This window comes from Talpa europaea (assembly GCF_964194135.1).
Source record: "Talpa europaea genome assembly, chromosome: 2".
NCBI classification, from domain to species: domain Eukaryota; kingdom Metazoa; phylum Chordata; class Mammalia; order Eulipotyphla; family Talpidae; genus Talpa; species Talpa europaea.
Window position 1 is genome coordinate 80,291,911 of NC_140068.1, and position 20,866 is coordinate 80,312,776.

The 20,866-nt window shown below is 42.4% G+C and overlaps 1 protein-coding gene across 1 annotated transcript; it reads left to right on the top strand.

Moving 5' to 3' along the window:
* Positions 1–5,428: 5,428 nt before the first annotated feature.
* GCM1 (glial cells missing transcription factor 1) lies at positions 5,429–19,300 on the top strand (the record flags this gene model as incomplete). Its single annotated transcript, XM_084228833.1, has 5 exons — positions 5,429–5,503; positions 13,857–14,109; positions 15,378–15,490; positions 16,588–16,716; positions 18,495–19,300. 5 exons carry the CDS (start codon positions 5,429–5,431, stop codon positions 19,233–19,235), a joined length of 1,311 nt encoding a protein of 436 aa, XP_084084959.1. The 3' UTR covers positions 19,236–19,300.
* Between the last annotated feature and the right edge of the window lie 1,566 nt (positions 19,301–20,866).

Consider the following 20,866-nt stretch of genomic DNA (forward strand, 5'->3'; position numbering starts at 1 on the left):
TGAGCTCAAGCTTCAGTAGTTGGGGCTAGTCAGTTACCAGCAAGAGGGCTGGATTCCTGTCTCCAGGGAGGGGGCAGAGATTGGAGAGATTTGGAGCTCCAAGTACATAAGAGCAGAGACATGGACTCCAGACCCTGAAGAACTTGGGACAGGACCAAGGTTCCATCCTGAGTTCCACCCCAGCTCTGTCCCCTAAATGCTTATGAGCTTTTATTTCTCTAAGTCTTGATTTCCTCTTCCATAAGAGAATAGTAAGACACAGTGCAAGTAAGAAAAGCTGCCATGATTACTGTTGTTATTCATAACAATGACAGAGATCCAATTAGGAACATTTGGGTAAGAAGTTAGGATCATCATCTTAAGAAGACAGATGTTCTGTTATCAGTGTCAGATACAAGATCACAGCTCAGTGAGGCATGGAGACAGAAGTCCTCAGTTCCTTGCTATGTCAGAATAGGGATGATTTGTGGGACAAGGATAGATCTGAGGATGCATTGGGTACCTCTGTGAAGAGCAGAAAAGGGGAAGATACCAACTTTTCCATGAAAGCTAGTGGCTTAGCTGGGGAGTGAGGACTAAAGCCAACATTTCAAAAGCCCTAGCACATACAGCAGTACTGCATGATATAAAATGGTGGCTTTGTTTGGTATGCATGTTGGGGAGAGCAAATGTCTGGAAGAGCTTGACCAAAATGTTAACAGTAGGATACTGGGAGGTAAGAATACAACTTTTTAGAAAGGATCATGAATCTATTTTGCAATTAGAAAAAAATGTCAGTTCGATGTAATAGAAGGTAACTCATAATTCAGACTGAAGCATTCTGGAACGCCATATTAGTGAGAAGTCATGTTTTCTAGAATAGCGTGGGAAGGTCTCACAAGGAGGTGGCATTTCAGAGGTTTCTGAAGGATGGATAGGGTTTAGATATCTGGATGAGAGAAGACACTCTAGAAAGGAGATGCAATCAAGAGAATAGGGGTGCTCCTTGGTGACCTAGGGGTTAAGTCTCAGTGTTATCACCATTATGGCCTGAGTTCAATCCCTGGCCTGGGAGCTACCTACATGGCACAGCAGTCCTCTCCTATCTTACCACTGATCCCCTCAATCCACCTGTTCTGCTCCCCACTCTGTCTCTGGTGAACCTTCTCATCCCCTGTACCTCTGGCCTATACCCCAGTTCTACAAAATAAATATTTCTTTTTTAAAAAATCATGGCATGTGGACCAGTTATCAGTTTGCCTCTCTCAGTTCTAAAGGCATTTCTTGCCCTTCTTTGTGATTCTGGAGCTAAGCCCTGTAGAAATTGCTCTCTTACCAGCTGGTATAACCCTAGGCTTTGTTCTGTTACTGTGTATTCAGGGCATGGAGAAAGAATCCTCTGACCAAAGGAGGAACTACAAAGCGGAGACCAAGATTAGATAAAGTGCAAGAAAGTTATGCAGGGTCTTCAACTCCAGGCACAAGTTTTCCTGAACTGAAATCTCAGCATAGGGGCCTCCCTGGTGGCACAAGGGGTTAAGTGTCAGCACTGTGAAGCTGTCCACAGCCACTGCAGTACGAGTTCCATCCCCGGCCAGAGAGGTGACCCACATGTCCCAGCAGACCTCTCCTGTCTTGCCCACTGTCCCCCTTCACAGTGTATTTTGGTCAGTCCACCTGTTCTGCTCCCCACTCTGTCTCTGGTGAATCCTCTTACCTCCTGCACCTGTGGCCTACACCCCAGTTCTTATATGCATAAATAAATAAATCTTAAAAAAAAAAAAAACAAACTCAGAACAGCAGAAGGTCTCCTAGGGGCTGCCTGGCCAGCCTGTGAGGCTGCCAAGCACTGAAACTCCTGGCCTGCTCTTTCCTTCCTCCACAGCCTTTCTCTTGAAGGCACCAACTTCTCATATGGCTAAACTCTTCTCATACTACTTTACCTTTTTCACTATATTGCCATTACCTGCAATCCCCTCTGCCACTCCTTGATGGCTAGATAAACATTAGTCCTTCATAAGGCTCATCAGGCATCATTTTGGTGAAAGATGTTTCCCTTAGTCCCCTTATTTCCTTTAATACATTCCTTCTAACTGCCTCTATGCCATGGGCCCAGTCATTTTAGCCTTAGTGGCCTTGTTTACCTTTTCCACTAGACTGAACTTCTCATTGGCTTTAATTTTCCCTTGTATCTCCAGAAACTAGCAGACTGCCTTGACTATAGCAGGTGAACTGAACTGATTCAGCTGTGTCCCGACGCCTGAGGACATCTCTAGAAGCGAGAATTACTGGGGGGATTGGAGCAGTCAGAATGTCTGGATATTTTGATGTTTCTGGTTTAGGAGATGTTGGCGAGCCGATCTGTATTCTAATATAAATTTCATCAGCATGTTGTTCTCTACCTGTCTCATGCACACGCAGGGCTAAGTGGTGGTGGGGCGGAGAGGGGGCATGTTGTTAGAATCTTCTGTTAATCCATCTGCTTTGGACCCAATCTATGAAATGATGACAAAGAAAACCTCTATAGTTCTTCCTGAAGTTTTTTTCCATGTGCATTTCATTTGAAATGCTCTCTTAACTTACAAGAGAGGAAAGTTCAGAGGCACACCACAGAATAGTCTTCACATTGCTGGCATTCTGCGAATTGAGCTGGTTAAGTGGCTTCCCAGGTCACTCTTACCTATCCCGAGCAGGGAGCATCTAGATTTTGATTGGGCTATTGCCAGAGCTGATTAACATAGTGTACCTTGACCTGGATTAGGAACAGCAACTCCGCATAGAAAATGACCAGAGCCTGCTGGGACCTGCAGCAGAGATGAGGCTTTTATGACACAGTATTTTCTGCACCTCCTGAAAGAAGTCAGAAGGTAAGAAGCCAGAAATCCTGAGGCAAATGTAAGGGATGTGGTAATGGCCACCTACTTATTCCTACAGGGTTTCATTTATTCTAGCTGCTTTTCCGTAGAAATGATGAAAATGGAATACGCTTTGACCTGAATTGTTTGGAAAAAAAGGGAAATCTGACAAATTTAGTTTTTTAATTTTGGAGAAAACTGTTTATGTTTAAGGGCGCAACGCAGACTTTTCTTCTCTAATATATTTTGTTCTTCACTTTCCGGGAAATATTAATGTTTATTCACTTGGTAAAAATTTATATCAGAAAAAAATTTAAAAAGCAATGTGATTTTTGATTCTCTAAATTTGAAAAACAAACAATTATGTCTTTGGTTCAAAACAATGTTTTTGATTTTTGGAAGTGTGAATCTTATTGTTCAAGTTTTGTTTTTTAAGATCAAACTTTTCCAATTAGCTATAACAAATTTTAAACTCTTATTGTTGTTAGTATTCAAAGATGTGAGTATATAAAACGGTTGCTATCACATTAACACGTAATATTTATGTGTAATATACCTTCTATTCAATTCTTTTGAATTACTGCCAATCGTTTCTTAAGTAACTCAGTGTTTATTTCCCAAACGTAAAATTGGATATAAAACTAATGGGGATTTCGTCTTGCACCTCAGCGTTTGAACTGGGGAGCAGGGACTTCATGATCATTGAGTCTACAACCACTAGGTTGTTGGTGAGTGTGGGTAGGTAGGGTAGGGAGGGAAAAGCTTCCATTTAGTTTGTTATTTAATGGCCAAAAACTTCATTTACATGTTCAGGTCAACTATCTCTTATATCCATGCTCTTTCCTTCAGTCTATCTTAGACTGAAGGTATTAGAACTTTATAAAGTCAAATAACTAGGAAACAGCTCATGGGACTTCTCACAGGTCAGACTATTAATCTAACTTGCAGTTTGAGTTTACAAGCTGTCCCCTGTTTTTACAAGAGCACCAGTGATTGGAATGTCAAATGTTTCACTTCATATTCAGTAACAAGCACATTTAATCTACAAAACAATTAGTTATTTTTCTCACATTTAGTTCTTTTTCTTAGAGTATAACATTGAAAACTCCCTTCCTTTCTTCCTTCCTTCCTTCCTTCTTTCTTTCTTTTTGTATACCCCCTTTAATCAATTATACAGTTAGAAGCTAGAGCAGTATTTCTCATGGGGGAAGAAATGCAGTTTGCACAAACATTTTTATGCATCCAAGAACTGGGGTGTAAGCCAGAGATGCAGGGGCATGCACAGATTCACCAGAGACAGAGTGGGGAGCAGAACAGGCAGATCTACTGAAATACACTGCTGAGGGGAGCAGCGAGCGAGTCAGGAGAGGTCTGCTGCGCTATGTGGGTAGCTCCCTGGCCAGGGACGGAACTCATGTTGCAGTGGCGATAGCTTGATAGCACTGTGCCTTTAACCCCTGCTCACCAGGAAGGCCCTGCACAAACACTTTTTAATATTATTTATGTAATACAATTTGATCAAAGTGAAGTGACACAGAACTTCAAGAAAGAATGAAATTGCTAAAGGTAAAGTTAGAAAGTGTTAAAGTGAACTTCGAATTAAAGTTTAGAAACGCTAATTTAGAGTCATAGTTATTAAACAAATTTGGCTCACCCAGGAGACATTGAACACATTGTTGTGACCTTTTTGGTTGTCACAAGGAGGAAAGGGTTACTACTAGCACCAAGGGACAGAGACCAAGGGTGCTGCCCAAGTCAGTCCCCTACAACAAGGAATCCCAGGTCCAAAATATCTGCAACACCAAGGTTTTAGATGAGTCTGATATGGGTGATATCATGTGATAATACTTGAAGGAATAAGGTACACACTGTATTTATTGAGGAGACCAAAATAATCCCAAAGGCACTTTGGGTTTAAATAATATTCCTACGCACATCTGATTATAATGTTTCCCTCTCATAACTTCAAGCACACGTTAACTAACTTATGAAAACATGCCTGTAGCAACCAAGCCAAGCCAGCCCCCTCTTGCTCCAGCACAGTGTGTGCCTGAAGGAATGGTTCTAACTATGGATACAGGTGACAATGGTCCCTTGAAGGAACTCACATCCTCTATTTAGCAGTGAAAAAAGAAGCCTAAACCTGAGGAGGAAAGAAAAGATTTCAAGGGCTTCTGTGTCCCCATGGTCAAACTTTATTTCAGCAAGATTGCTAGTGGTTTCTGAAAGGTCCATGCAGCAGACCGGAATGCAAAAGTCTACCCGGAAGCCCACCTGGGGGGCAGGAATGCGGATACCTGCCTGGAGGACTCAGACAGTTTCTATGTTTTTTCTTTTTATTGTATGTTGGTGCTTGCAAAAATGTCATTGAAAATCATTTTTTTCTGGCAGACAAGCACTGATTTTTGCCTCCTTAACAATCATCATTATTATCATTCATATTTTTTTTTTTTTTTTAGCATCAGAAAACAGTCTCCTGGTCTGAGCTCCTCCTGTGGACCAAACCAACCATATTAAGAGCCTTTGAGAGAAAAATTCTCAAGCATTCTGAGGGGAGTTGAATAGAGAGGAGCCTGCAGGTGACCTGATTTATCATGCAACCTGAGGACTTTGGTTCTGAAGACAAAGAGATGTTAAGCTGGGATATTAATGACATGAAACTGCCACAGGTAGGTACTTGTTAGAAGATTCTGCCTTCAGCATTTGGCTATGAAACCTTGACTATTTATTTGCTGAGACCTGGAAGGAAATTGGTATGGGTCCCAACGGTGTAAACTCCTCTCCCCAAGAACTTCAGTTGGATGTTTATTTGACTGAGGAATTTTAAGAGAAGACACAAAACCCATGATTTGAGGGAGCTTTACCCAGCAGACTGGGGAAAGAAAATACTACTTCCCTTTCCAAGTTGGCTTGTTTCTGGCCACACCCACCTGGCAAGCTAGTAGGAAAAAAATCCATGATAATGTATATGTGCATAGTTGATTCTTCATAATGTGTAAGTCCCCACACAACCCAATTTGCCCCAGTGATGGTTTTCAACTGTCTGCAACTGGATTGTCCAAACACCAATGCTCTAGCGGGATACAACATGCTCTTCGAGAATATTTGTACACAATGTTCAGTACATACATAAGGCTGCTTTCCAGCTATAGAATGACTGTAATGTTTTCTTTACCTTCATTTTTGGCAACCAACTTCCTAATTATTATTTTGGCAGAAAACACTCATATTTTAATGTTTGTTTACCTTGACCTCTCTTTTTGGCATCTGAAGGAGAGACCTGGAAATTGTTTAAAAAGGTAACTATGAAGACTAACTGTGGGGACTACCGGTTCCAAGTAGTGAAAAGGTTCAGCTAATCTGCCCGACTCTGGGGAACAGGAAACTTGGATTATCCCAGACAGAGGAGAGGGAAGGGGGGCCCCACAGCATTCCAGTTTCACATTTTAAAGATTTATTTTTATTTATTTATGCATACAAGAACAGGGGCAGGGGTGCAGGCCAGAGGTGCAGGGGGTGAGAGGATTCATCAGAGACAGCGTGGGGAACAGAACAGGTGGACTGACGGAAATACACTGCTGAGGGGAGCAGCGGGCGAGACAGGAGAGGTCTGCCGCGCCATGTGGGTAGCTCCCTGCCCGGGAATGGAACTGGTGCTGCAGTGGCTGGATAGCTTGAAGGTACTGTGACCTAGCTCCTTGTTAACTCCTTGTGCTACCAGGGAGGCCCCAGATTTACATTTTAATGAAAACTTCCAGATCAGTCCAGATTTCACTCTAATGGAAATTTTCTTTTGTTTCTCCTTAAACTCCCTGCTCTTCCTCCCTTCCTCCTCCCCCCTCCCCCATTCATTCTCTCTTGGTAGGTCTTGAAAGAGTTGGAGAATTAAAGTGTGCCCTACTTTCTCTTACTTTTAGGATGGTTTAATAAGCCACAGCTCAATCATTCCAATATTCATTTCAGAGATGTGCGTTTCGAATTGCTCTTAATTGGTATTAACCATTATTGTAGCTGTATGAAGGGAAGCTTTAAGGTAAATTTTAATTACTACTGGATCAGGGATCCATAGTTCTGCTTACTCCTAATTTCAGGTAGCAGCTCCCAAATAGAAGTTGGGCATACTCAAAATCAAGAGTTGAAGTAAGCAAGTACATAGAAGACATTACCATTATCACATCCTAAAGCAGCGGTTTTAAAGGGGTCTGACAAACCCTCTGAGGTGGCACACAGCCTGTGTACTGACATGCATCTTTTCTGGGTGAGAGGCTACATGTCATTCATTAGATCTGTAGACAAAAGAAAGGAAGACCCACTTCCTTGGAGAAAACCTCAGGACTAGCAAAATTTCATGTTCCAACACGCATTTCCAAAACCAAAAGCATTCTCAGCTACCTCAGACGTTAAATTGAGAAACTGATGACAAAAATCCACATTCAATTTAAGAATGTATCATTTATAGTTCATAGAAAAAGTTTGCTCATGTATGGAAACAGCTAAGTGTTCTTCAATTTGTTAAAGATGCCAGAGAAATGATTAAATGCATACGTGCCTTAATGTGCAGAGAAAACAGCACATCTGGGTTTCTGTTGGCTCTGGAAATAGTTGAGGTGAAAGATCAGAGATCTTGGAAGAATGTCCGAGCATATTGGATTTCATATTTTGTAAACCTATCTGGAGGCAGAATGGCGAACTAGGGGAAGCAGACTCAGAAATACTGGGGACAGTAAACTGCGTTAACCTCCATGGAAGATCTCATGATCTCCTGGGCTTATGGACACAGCTAGTACTGAGATAGAGAGTCAATGCCAGCTAGAAGGATACTAGAGGTGCAGGAAAGAGCAAGCATGTCATTCAGCATGACTCAGGCATGGGGAGCAAGGCAGAGTATCTGGCAAAGTGTTTTCTCTAGAGAAGTGCATTGCAAAATGTGAACATGAAGATGGGTGACAATTAGGGCAGAGCAGGGCATCAATCTGAAGGTTATTCAAAGTCTACATTTGCAGGACCTGTGCACAGGCATTAAGCAAAGAGCTTTGTGAGGCTAGTGGCTGGAAAGGCAGTCTGAAAGTAGGCTATGCTAACAGGATTCGGTGATTTTATAGGTGATGGGATGCCATTTGGCTTACCAGGCTGGAAAGTGTCATGATCAGATGTAGGGCTAAGAAAGGCCCTGATCCTTCTCATTCTATCTGGCTTCTGTAAATCATCCCTCCCCTGTATTTGTTTCATGTATTTTTCTCCTTTCAGCTGTATATATGTCTTTATAAACTTCATTTCATATGCTTCTGGTCACTCCTCTAACTTGTGGTTATGTTCATGCCATTTCTACCTTAATCCAGCCTCCAGGTAGCTAGCCCAGAACCCCAGGCATTTAACTTATCAAAATCATCACTGATATGTCTCTTTTTGCCCAGGCCAATGTCATATACCCACTTTGCTATCCCTTCCTATTTCTCTTAAATTACATTTGCATTTTAAAAATTCAAATGTGAGTGCTTAGGGTTGAATGGCCCAAGCAGCAAGTGTCTAGTGTTGGTTTTGTCCTATCTTCATTAAATATGTTCATGACATGGCCCCATCAAGTGGTATACTCTCATTAACACGACTGTGATACACGAAAGAGTCTTGAATCCCTAAGAAGTTTCTTTTTCTTTTCTGATTGAAAATTGGGGGAACAAAAATCTTTTTTCTCTTCTCCTAAATAGTACCCATTTCAGCAGAGAGAAGAGAGCACCACTCTACACTAAGCAGACTACTGGCTATTCTGATGGCACCACCACAGATAGACATGCTGAATCATTTTGTTCCTAAGTACAAGTTGCTATCAGACTCAACCTATGAGAAAAACCACACTTGAGTCACTAACTCACAAAATTCTAAGGTCTAAGTACATTATTTTTGTAGAGAAAACATAAAAATATCCATAGGTTAAACATAAAAGCAGACCAACTTAAAACCTGGTTAATCAACCACAAAGAGGTCAAATCTCCAATCAGTTAATTTCCTGGATCATGATTTTAACGAGTAAAATATCCTTTCCTCTGAAGGGCAGTGAACCCCAAGTTATGAGCAAAGGTGAATCTTCAAGCTCTTTCTGCAAATTTCTGTGACTAAATTGTAATCAGAGCGAGTCAGTTGTAGTAATCTGTGTTTTGGTGCTAGGGAACTAACAGGTAAACCAGATTCTGAATTGCTTGTCAATTATTATCTGACTGCATGATCAGGTCACATTGTTGTTGAGTTAACTCCTTAGGCTTAACTCTGGTGTAATGAGGATGAGAGCTTTACTGCATCTGTGGTAGCAGATTCTCTTCTGGGCACCCACTGGCAGGTTCCCTGCTTGTTGGGTGGGGAGAGGGGAAAAAAGAGGTGATAAGAGAGTTTGAAAGCCAAGGTACCCTGGCTCCTCTTAGTGTTGTATGAACAAATAAGAACTTTTTGTCCTTAGTCTTCATCGCTTACCAAAGGTAGCAAACTGCAGGGTTAGCCTAAGGAGTAACTCAAAAGCATTTTGTAGAATTAAATTGTTTTCTTTGATGTCATTTGGAGTTTGGTTTCCAGTTGGGTCAAAAGAGAGATGTACCTGAAAAGCTGTGTGTAAATCAAAATGTTAGTTGAATATTTTTTTCTGTGTTCTATTAGCAACATCTGACTTTTCTTCATCTATTTGATTTACTTAAAGGTGTGCCTGCTTGCTGTCCCTATTTTACTTGGGAGCAAATGTATACAAGAAATTGATGTGCTTTTCTTATTAAGGAGAATCTGGCAGATAATTGCTTTAAATGAGGGTAAACGATATTCCAAATGGAAATCAACTGTAATATAATAACATGATAATGTAGATTTTTAAAATATTTTATTTTTTAGAATTTTTATTTTAATTGATTAATTTTATATAATAGTATATACTTTATTCTTAAGGTAGTTACCCTATTAAAACCTCAAGTAGTTAAATAAATAGAATGAAGTTAGGGTGAGAAGTTTCAAAGATTTTGAGTGAATTCAAGGATAAAGTCTTAGTAAACCATACACACAGAAGTCATAAAAATATTAAACTGCCAGGTCCTCCCCGGTGGCGCAGCGGTTGAGCGCTGGGTTGCGAGGCTGCCCATGGCCTCTGTGGCGCCGGTTCAATCCCCGGCTGCTCCCCGGCCACCAGAGGAGGGTCCCACATGGCGCGCAGACCTCTCCTGCCGCCCGCTGCTCCCCTCAGCAGTGTACTTCGGTCCTTCTGCCTGTTCTGCTCCCCGCTCTGGCTCTGGTGAATTCTCTCACCCTCCCGCGCTTCTGACTGTACCGAGTGCATGTATAAACAAACAAACAAACAAACAAATAAAACATGCCTCTATAAAAAAAAATTTAAACTGCCAATGATGTTACTTATGAGATTATAAAATATAACCTGGTTAGATTTACATCTTGGAAACCGTAAGAGTACTCCCTTTAAATCACAAACTTCTTAACCAAGACAAAAAATAAAGAGTTACTCATGAAAAGTTAGAAATTAAAATAAACAAAAGATCTAAAAAGAAGAAAATATTTTGTGGGGATTCACTAAACAAGATTAAGAAATGATTATTCTTTCTTTTTAAATTTTACCTCCCCAGTGCCTTCAAATTTCAATGTCAAAAAAATCCCACTAAGTATCCAGGACAAATGACTGAGCACAAATAAGACAAGAGAACAGCCCTATGTAAACATATTACTCTTAGTAAATACATTTAGGCCTAGTGGTCTTCTTACTCCATACGTTATCAAAATTATCACTACGTTAGTAACAGCAGTGGAAAACTAGGGTATCAGTGGAAGAGGCTACTGGGGAAAAAAAAAAAGCTGGAAAGACAGTGTAATGTAGAACATATTGTGACCCCCAAATCCATCCCAACAATGTTGAAATAATTGAAAACACAGAGTGCCTTCTCCAACTATGGTGGAATCAAAGTAGAAATTAATAGCAAAAGGCAACAGGAAAGTCTGTGAATATATGGGAACAAGACAAGCTATTTCTAAATAATTCATGGACCAAAGTGGAGGCCTCAAAAAGAGATCAAAACATTCCATTAAATTGAGTGAAAATGAAAGAAGACAGCAGTGCGCATCTCCTCTGCCACAGGCAGAGAGCCTGCTGGAAGCAGAACTTCTTGAGACGCCCTCACAGATACTCCCTTCTTGTGGTTCAAGGGATCGATGTTACTGAATAGCCTTGAACAGATCACTTACATTTAAAACATGAAAATTAGCTTTTTCAAGTCCACTTTACTCTTTGCTCTGCTAGTCTGACTTAATATTTGAATAATTCCAATCCACCAGTAGATTCACAGCCCATATTTTAACATTTTAACCAGCATTTGTATTATTTCCAAGATCAAATATCATGCTTTCTATGGCATTTCTGTGATAGAAAACAAGAGAGCATTGTTTGGAGCTTTAGGTCAGAAGGAAAAGAAGGTGAGAGGAGAAAGTAGGAGGAGGCCTGCCTGCAGTGCCCCACCTGCCTGGATGCTGAGTCTTTTTTTTTTTAAGATTTATTTTATTTATTTATGCATACAATAACTGGAATGTAGGACAGAGTTGTGAGGGGTAAGAGGATTTACCAGAGAGAGTGGGGAACAGAACAGGCAGACTGACTGAAATACACTGCTGAGGGAAGCAGTGGGCGAGACAGGAGAGGTCTGCCTCACCATGTGGGCTAGACCCCCAGCTGGGGATCGAACTGGTGCTGCAGTGGATGCTGATAGCTTCATGGTGTTAAGACTTAACCCCTTGTGCCACCAGGGAGGTCCCCTGGACACTGAATGTTACTGAAGTTTTGGGAGGCAGAAGGAAAGACCTGGAAAAAGCAGACAGCCCCTTGAGCATCTCAGCCTGCCTGATGGAGCAGAGGGACTTCTCCAGATGCCAGCTCCTATGATTTATACCTCTCCATTCACCTCTCCATTCTCTTCTTGGGCACATTCCCCTTCCCATGCCAGTTACTCTGCCATATGTGAGGGGTCAGTCGTCACTGCTCTGAGAAGGAAGGTCATAGAACAAGAGCTGCACACATGAAGTTTTTGTTTTATAGGGACTGGACGCTTGCCGTGCAATTGGCTTGGCAAGGTTTAAAGCATGAAGGGACGGTTTCAGGTTCTTCTCTCTCCTAAAAGCCAATGGCTCTTACAATCGCATTGGCTGGCTATGTGTGTTTCCAGATCTAGTAAAATATTTGGAACCTGCTATGTGCCAGGCACTGATTCAAATACTTTGTGTATGTTAGCTCATTCGACCTTCATAACATCCCAGTGAGGTAGGTACTTCCGTCATCTCCATTTTAAAGAGCTGGATGCAGGCACTGAGAGGTCAAGGAATTTCCTTAAGACCCACACCCAGGTCATCTGCCTCACCAGCTGTGCCCTTCTGCAGGAGTCACCGAATTTTCCATAAAGGGGTAGATGGTAAATATTTTAGTCTTTGTGGGCCATGCAGTCTCTGCCATAACTACTCAGCTTTGCAGAAGTTGTATAAAATTATCCAGACAGCACCCAAATGAACAAAAACGGTTGTGATTTTACCCATGTAATTTGCCTATGTAATTTGCAGATCCCGGCTCCAACTCTGACCCCCCAGCCTTGCAGTTACACAAAATCTCTCATTCATACTTCCTCAGTATCACCTCAGTTCCCATGGCATCCCAATTCAAGCAACAACTATCATTATACAAGATTTCAAGTTTATAGCACATCACTTTGGAGCACTTCTGTGAGGCATGATTTATCAATATCCGTATTTTAGAAAAGAGCAAAGCAAGGCTGCGGAGACAAAGTCATTTGCCCAGAATCTCCTGTTACAAAGTTCTTTAGCTCATTCTAAACTTGAAATCTCAAGAGTTACCAAACTTCCCGTGCTGCCCTTCCATCGTGATGCTGACATTAGCCTTTTTTCCTTCTAAAACGTCTTATCTTTCTTGACTCGAACTCTATGCTGTGTTTTCATGTTGGAGAAACAAAAAAAAAGCACTCTGCCCCTTTTTTGGCCCTTCTAGATTCTTCTATTCTTCTATCTTATTCTAGACCCTTCTAAAATCATCCAGGCAAAAAATGGTCTTATACCATGTCAGGTCTTTGGATGATGTGGGGATGGACACCAACTAAGATTGACTGAGACTGCTGAATTATTCTCCCTCTATGAACTATTCTGTCAAATGCAGCACTTGTACCCCTAAGGACCTCAGGATGTAAGCCACACCATTCATTAGCCACTAACATTTATTGAGAGCTCACTCCATGCCAGGTGTTGTGCAAGTTTACAATATATTTAATTTTCAGAATCGCTCTTAAGATAGGCAGGTCTTATGGCTCCTGTAAAACAGGTGAAAACAGGCGGTATAGATGCTGTAAGGATTGAGTACTGTGTCCCCTGTTAAAGCACACTTTAGTTTAACTAGATGCTCATGTGCAGGGAATAGTATCAATCCTGGGCAAGAACATAGAAACTTCTAGCTAAAGTTAATTCTTCCTGACTCCTCTGCCCTGTCTAAGGTGCATGAATCTGGGAGTAGAGCAAAAGCAAGAGCAGGTCTGCGGGAGAGAAGTGCCTCCCGGAGCCCTCCCACACCAGGCTCTCCAGCTTGCCCACTGTTTATCTCAGTATTCTCAATGAGCTAACCAGAGTGCGCTATGAGGCACAATCTCCACGCCACAATATTTTCCACAGGGGTTGCGCAACGGCACAAAAATATTACTTCACTCTCAAAAATTCCAATGAGAAATGATCGAAGCTCTTATCACCATGAGCTAGAGAAACATCAGTTGGGTGGAACTCGTAGAAACTAACGTACTTTTGGTCCAGGCCGCGCACAGTCCCTAAGCGCAGTCCTGTGGGTGGCGCTGCGCCCTGTTCTCAGCGCGCCCCTTCAGAATGACAGCCAGGCTAGCCTATGCCAAGGGTTCTTGCCCTGCTCTCCAATGGCAAAACAACCCTCACATCTCTGGGCATTGGTATTTTCTAAGCTTAAAATAGAGTAATTGGCTCTGATTCTATCAGGACGTGAAAAAGACCGACTGGTTCCAGGAGTGGCCAGATTCCTACGAGAAGTACATCTACAGCTCAGAGGACAGGAACGCGCAGCGGCACCTGAGCAGCTGGGCCATGCGCAACACCAACAACCACAACTCGCGGATCCTCAAGAAGTCCTGCCTGGGCGTGGTGGTGTGCAGCCTGGACTGCTCCGTGGACGAGGGGCGCAAGATCTACCTGAGACCTGCCATCTGTGACAAAGCCCGGCAGAAGCAGCAGAGTGAGTGGGCTTCCGGGCCCTGGCCCCCCAGGAAGCTCGTGTGCCTTCAGATTGCCCTGCCCAGAAGGGCCACTACTACCCAGCCCATCCCCAGGGCCCAGCTGCTCACTGGCCTGGGATGGCGACTAAGGCCCTTCCTAGGTTGAGCTAGTCCCTCATTTCCAAGTACCTGCCTATGGTTCTGTCATCCCCAGGGCACCTGCCATTAAAGTGACTCCCTTGGGTTCCTGACCCAAGATCCCTCTTTAAAAGGAAGATACACCACTTGGGGAACTCACATTAATTCATCAGGGCATCCACATAAAGTCTAGGAGAAAGATCTTAACAAGTGCTTTGGAGTGGGAGCAATGACACCAAATCTGAGGTTAGACTAAATTCCTTGCTGTGTAGGTTTTATGTCATAATCACATGTTATTTGTGCATTTTGGTGTTGGTTTGTTTTTTTTTTTTATCATATTCATCAGATTGTAAAATAGATACATTCAGCATTTCCTGCACCTGGTCCACTTGAGACCTCAAATTGCTTCATGTTCTTTCCTTGAAATCTGTCCTCAAAACTTGCTCTAGGGCAGGATCTGGTATTAGTCATTTACACTTTGGTGAACATTAGTAACTGTTTTCCCATATGGTTTGTCCCTTAAGCCTTAGTTTTAATTTTTTTTTTAAGAATTATTCTTCTATTGTAGTTGTTTTTTATTTTGTGTGTGTGTGTGAAGAGTTGGGGTGCAGGCCAGAGGTTTGGGAGATGAGAGGATTCACCAGAGACAGTGTGGGGAACAGAACAGGCAGATCGACTGAAATACACTGCTGAGGGGAGCAGGAGAGCTCTGCTGCACCATGTGGGTTAGCTTCCTGGCCGGGGATCAAACTCAGGCCATTGAGGCGATAACACTGAGATTTAACCTGCAGGCCACCAGGAAGGCCTCTTAGTTCTACTCTTAAAGTGAAAGAAGTTAACCCTCTTCTTTATGAAGAATTTTAAGTATCAGTAAATAGGTAGGGAGGAGAGAAACGCTCTCCCATGTCGTGTGATATGTTCCATTCTACAAGTAACCCTTACTCTACGCATGTGTGAGACTAGGCAGGCCCATTATGGTGGCCAGGCCCAGGCTCAGGGGTAATGCCCAGTGCAGGAAATTCACCAAACTGTGCCCAGGTGTATTCCTTACTCTCCTGAACTTCAGGCTAAAACCTTCAGCACCATGTAGACTCGGGAGTCAGCTGGCATTACTCAGCCAGGCTTGGTCACTTTCCTCTGCTTTTTGTAGGGAAACGCTGCCCCAACTGTGACGGGCCACTGAAGCTAATTCCTTGCCGAGGCCACGGGGGCTTCCCGGTCACCAACTTCTGGCGGCATGATGGGCGCTTCATATTTTTCCAGGTTGGTTTTGAAAAAGTTATGATACCATTTTTCTTTAATTTAAAAGACTGTCTGCAGAGCGTGAGGAAGAGTTCTGTACAGGAGATGCACAGGTGGCTGAGGATCCACATAAACCCTGAGGCACACTCTGGATCAGGAGGTGGAAGATGGGAGCTATGCATGCACCCCACACCTCCACAGAGCTGCCTGCTGACTCTACCTCAATCTCCCTTGAGGACACAGTAATCTGGTCATGCTCAGCTTAGCACAGGACTTCAGTAGCCTTCCACAAACCCAGAATTGAATACCAGCTCTGATTTTTAACTAGCTCTTTAAACCTGAATATATTTCCTTACTCCCCCAAGCCTCCGTTTTCTTTGGATGTACTAACTGGGCCAGTGGTGTAAATAGTCATGGAAAGTGGCCTTTGATTGTGGACTGCCTGGGTTTGAATCAGTGGTGTGATAGCAAATCCACTCTTTAAAATGTCCCAATTTGTTGGGTTTGCCCATTTTTGTGATATAACTATTCCCACTGTGGTTGATTTCAAAATACCGGCTGTTTTGTTGTGTTGTTTGTTTTGTTTGTTTGTTTTGTTTTGTTTTGTTTTGTTTTGTTTTTAGCGAAAAAGCTCACAAAATTCCTGAATGTCTAACAATTGGTTCTCAGGGTGGCCAGTTCCAGCACACTTTGAATTCTGGCTCCCCTCACTCACTATTAAGGAACTGACACAGGTGGTATAATTTTTCCATGCCTTAGTTTCCTATTTTGTAAAATGGCATGACAGTAATGTGACTAGGGTTGTGCTGAAGATTAAAGAGATCATGTGTTTATCGCAACCTTTTATATACATACGATAGGCAGCATTTAATAAATGTTATTTGCTATCACCATGAGTATACCAAGTGGGTGAGAGGCTGCATGGGAAGAAGGAACACTATAAATAAGGCAGGCAGGGAGGAAAGTGCATGGCGGGCTTGGAACTTTAGAGGTTTATCCAATCTGGTTACAATAGTCAACTGCAGCTATACCCAGGCATACGGCAGGGCACAAGATAAAATTTTACACACCATGAAGTATAATCTAGTTACTCATTTTACTTCCTCGACTCCTTTAAGTCAAAGGGAGAGCATGATCATCCCAAACCAGAAACCAAATTGGAAGCTGAGGCAAGAAGAGCAATGAAGAAAGCACATGCAGCATCTTCCTCCGCCTCTTTAAAGCTGAAGGGAGGCCGAGAGACAAAGGTAACCTTTTCCACATATGTTTAATATATACAACAACTTAACACCCTTGTGGTCAGAGCAGAAGAGTTCTCCGATCCTTTGCCTACAAAAGTCATACTAACAGACTCATCTACAAGCAAAAATCTGCCAGCAAAACTGAATCTGGGTTTTAGTCATCCATTCGGCCATCTGTGTAGCACGCTGTCAACCATAAACGCCATATAATATTAGATTTTTCTTACCCACTACTATTCAAAACAGAGACTTCAATTAGTACTTATATCTAGGACTCTGTATTTTCGTCTGGCAGAGCCAAAATTAACTGAAACAAATTTCACAAAATATTGACCCTTTATTCCTCCCATACCCCAAATTTCCATTCTTTCCCAGGACAGATTATTTCTTAGCACACTCGACAAGAGGACATAACCAGACAGTTTCTGGAAACAAGGGTCACTCTGGGGATGAGGGATGGAGGTTACTGCCTATAGCCAAACTGTGATGTGAAATCCATGCATTTATTGGCATTATACCATTGATTTGTGTGTGGATTTGCTTGCTTAACAGTGGTTGTAATTCTTACATTTTTTTCTACCATTCAATGCTCTGGATTTCTTCTGAGGAGAACAAAGATGGAGTTGGTCCATCTGTGGAGGCTGTAAATGTACCTTACATGGAAAAATACATGAGTCTGTTATAGGACAATGTAAGCCCTCAAACTCCAATGGCTGTTGCTCATCCCTTCTCCCAGCCATGGGACAAAGCTGAAGGGTATTTTCACCCATTCACTGACCAGGTCACAGTTCCTACCCCATTTCTTATTGGTCAGCAGGTTCACATAAACAAGAGGATAACTTAATTCTCAACCATATCCCTTTGCTATGATTAATTGGAAGAAATCTAGAGGTCCCGTTCAGGATTCAGCAAAATTCCCATGTGTTCCAAGAGGTGTGTTGTGGGGGAAAAAAAAAAACACAACAAACTCTGGTCTATTAGACTCTGAATCCACTAAAAATGGAAAAATCCAGGAGGGAAATGATGAGAGAGAGAGGAGGGTGAGAGGAGCATGATAAGGAGGAAGAGGGCCCCCAAGAGTTATATTGAGTATAATATAAATCTTTAAAGTTGTAACTTGATTTTTCCTAAATAGCCCCTTCCAAGTTTCTCACAGATAGATAAATATCAGGTTTACTTTTTTTTTTTAATTTTTTTTTTTATAGAGGCATGTTTTATTTATTTATTATTTGTTTGTTTGTTTTGTTTATACATGCACTGGGTACAGTCAGAAGCGCGGGAGGGTGAGAGAATTCACCAGAGCCAGAGCGGGGAGCAGAGCAGGCAGAAGGACCCAAGTACACTGCTGAGGGGAGCAGCGGGCGGCAGGAGAGGTCTGCGCGCCATGTGGGACCCTCCTCTGGTGGCCGGGGAGCAGCCGGGGATCGAACCGGCGCCGCAGAGGCCATGGGCAGCTTCGCAACCCAGCGCTCAACCACTGCGCCACCCGGGAGGCCCCAGGTTTACTTTTGATGGTAAAACACTTCAAACACACTAGCTCTCCTCAGAATAAATGGAAAGCCAGCCCTTACTGATTAGTAAGTTTTCAAATGGAAATGGAAGCAGCCTTCTCTTCTTTTGGGTTTTGACTGTTTGTGGTACAGCTGCCCTGTGTGTTGGTGCTTCAAGTATGTGAGGAATGAGGAAACAGAGTACTTATTTGTACAGAGTAACTTGTGGGTGTCTTGGGCAGTTGTGCCCATTAGTTTAACTTATTAACATGAGCATTTCGTTTTCTTTTCCAGTCTCTTCCAGGTGAAATACAAAGTTGGGGGAGTTTACCTTTAACCTGGCCTTCCCAAGAAGGTGTCCAGTTGCCTGGTAGTTATAGTGGACATTTAATAGCTAATGCTCCCCAGCAGAAGTCACTGAATGATTGCTTACCCTTCTCCAAGAGTTATGGTTTTGGGGCAGCCAGTGATCTGGCAGACCCCGCTTCCACCATGGGCCCCGTTAAGCTCTATGAGAAATGCAAATTGTCCAGCAGTAGGATCTACAATAGCAGTGACCTACTCCAACCTTCTGTCTCTGGAGCTTTCTCTGACTACAGTGATCTGCAAACATGGAATAAAAATGCTGCTTTTGGAAGAAACCCTCTCAGTGACAACTGTTGCCCCAGTTATCCGTTTCCTCTGACCGGCTGGCCTTACGACTTCACCCCTTCCCAGAACTCTTCAGAACACTTTTCTCAGCAGATTCCAGTGGAACCCCCTGCAACCAAAACTAGTTGCCACTCATTATGGCCAAATCCAGGGGGTGATCTTTATGAAGAGAAGGTGCATGTGGATTTTAACAGCTACTTCTCATCTACCACATGCCATTCACCCCAGGAAGACCCCTTTCTCCTCACCTATACCTCTCATCCTCACCATCCATATTCACTGCCAGGCAAGAGCAACAAATGGGGTTTTGATGAAGAAATGAGATGCATGGGTTTGGATCACTGCAATAATGAGATGCTTCTAAACCTCTGTCCTTTAAGATGACCCAAATCTGAACCCTATTGGTGGACTGTATCTTGGTGCAGCCTCTATGAAAACACAGTATGGAGAGTCCTCAAAACAAAAAAACAAACAAAAAAAAAAACCCTACCATATGATCCAGCAATTCTACTTAGGGGTGTTTTTTCCCTACAAATTTATTTATTCATGCATACCAGAGTAGGGGTGTACACCAGAGGTGCGGAAGGGGAGAGGGGATGGTTGAAAGGATTCACCAGAGACAAAGCAGGGAGCAGAACATGCAGCTTGACTGAAATACACTGCTGAGGAGACCAGCTCGCCATATGTGTCAACTCTCTGGCCGGGCATCAAACTTGTGCTATAGTGGCTGCGACAGCCTCATGGTGCTGAGACTTAACCCCCTGTGCCACCAGGAAGGTTCTCTACTTCAGGGTATTTATCTGAAGAAAATGAAAACACTAACTCAAAAAGATATGCACCCCAATATTCACGGCAGCATTATTTACAATAACTGAGACAAGGAAAAATGCAAAACACCTAAGTGCCCATTGGCAGACAAATATATAAAGAAAAAAGTGTGTGTGTGTGTGTGTGTGTGTGTGTGTGTGTGTAGTCATGTATCACATAATGATATTTTCTTCAACAACAGACTACATATGTGACTGTGGTCACAGAGGCCACACCATAGAGTGGAGGTGTGTAGTGGGCTGTATCATCTAGGTTTTTGTGTGCACACTCTCTGATGTTCATACAGTAACACACTTGCCTAACAATGTATTTCTCAGAACTTGTCCCTGTCATAAAGCAATGCATAATACACACACACACACACACACACAGAATACTATTTAATCCTATAGAAGAAAGGAATCCTATTATTTGTGATATGATGGGTGACTTTGAAGACATTATGCTTAGTGAAATAAGTCAGACAGAAAGAAAAATGCTGCAGATCTCACTTGTATGTGGAATATATATAGATATATATATAAACTCAGAAATAGCAGTTTTGTGGTTTCCACAGGGGCAGGTGGGTGGTAGGCAATACGTGGTCCAAAGGTATGCATAAACTTGGAATTTTAAAGATCTGGAGATGTAATATTTAACACGGTGTCTATAGTTAAACAATACTATATTGTATATTTGAAAGTTGCTAAGGGAGTAGTTCTTAAAAGTTCTCATCACAAGGAAAAGAATTATGAATTATAACTGTGGTGATGGATGGTACCTAATCTTACTATGGCAATCATTTTGTAGTGTACATGTATATATATTAAATCATTATGTTATAAACCTGAAACCGCACAATATTAATGTCAATTATATTTCAATAAAACCAATAAAAAACTAGAAAACCCAATTCTTTTATCTTTTTCTTAAAGATTTATTTTTTATTTATTTATGCATACAAGAATGGGGGTGAGAGGATTCACCAGAGACAGAGTGGGGAGCAGAACAGGCAGATCTACTGAAATACACTGCTGAGGGGAGCAGCGGGTAAGACAGGAGAGGCATGGTTGGGATCTCCAGCCTCCCTGGTTGGGGATCGAACTTGTACTGCAGTAGCTGCTGATAGCTTCATAGTGCTAAGACTTAACAGCTTGCACCACCTGGGAGGCCCCAGTTTTTTTTTCTATTCTTTCAGAGATTAGAGA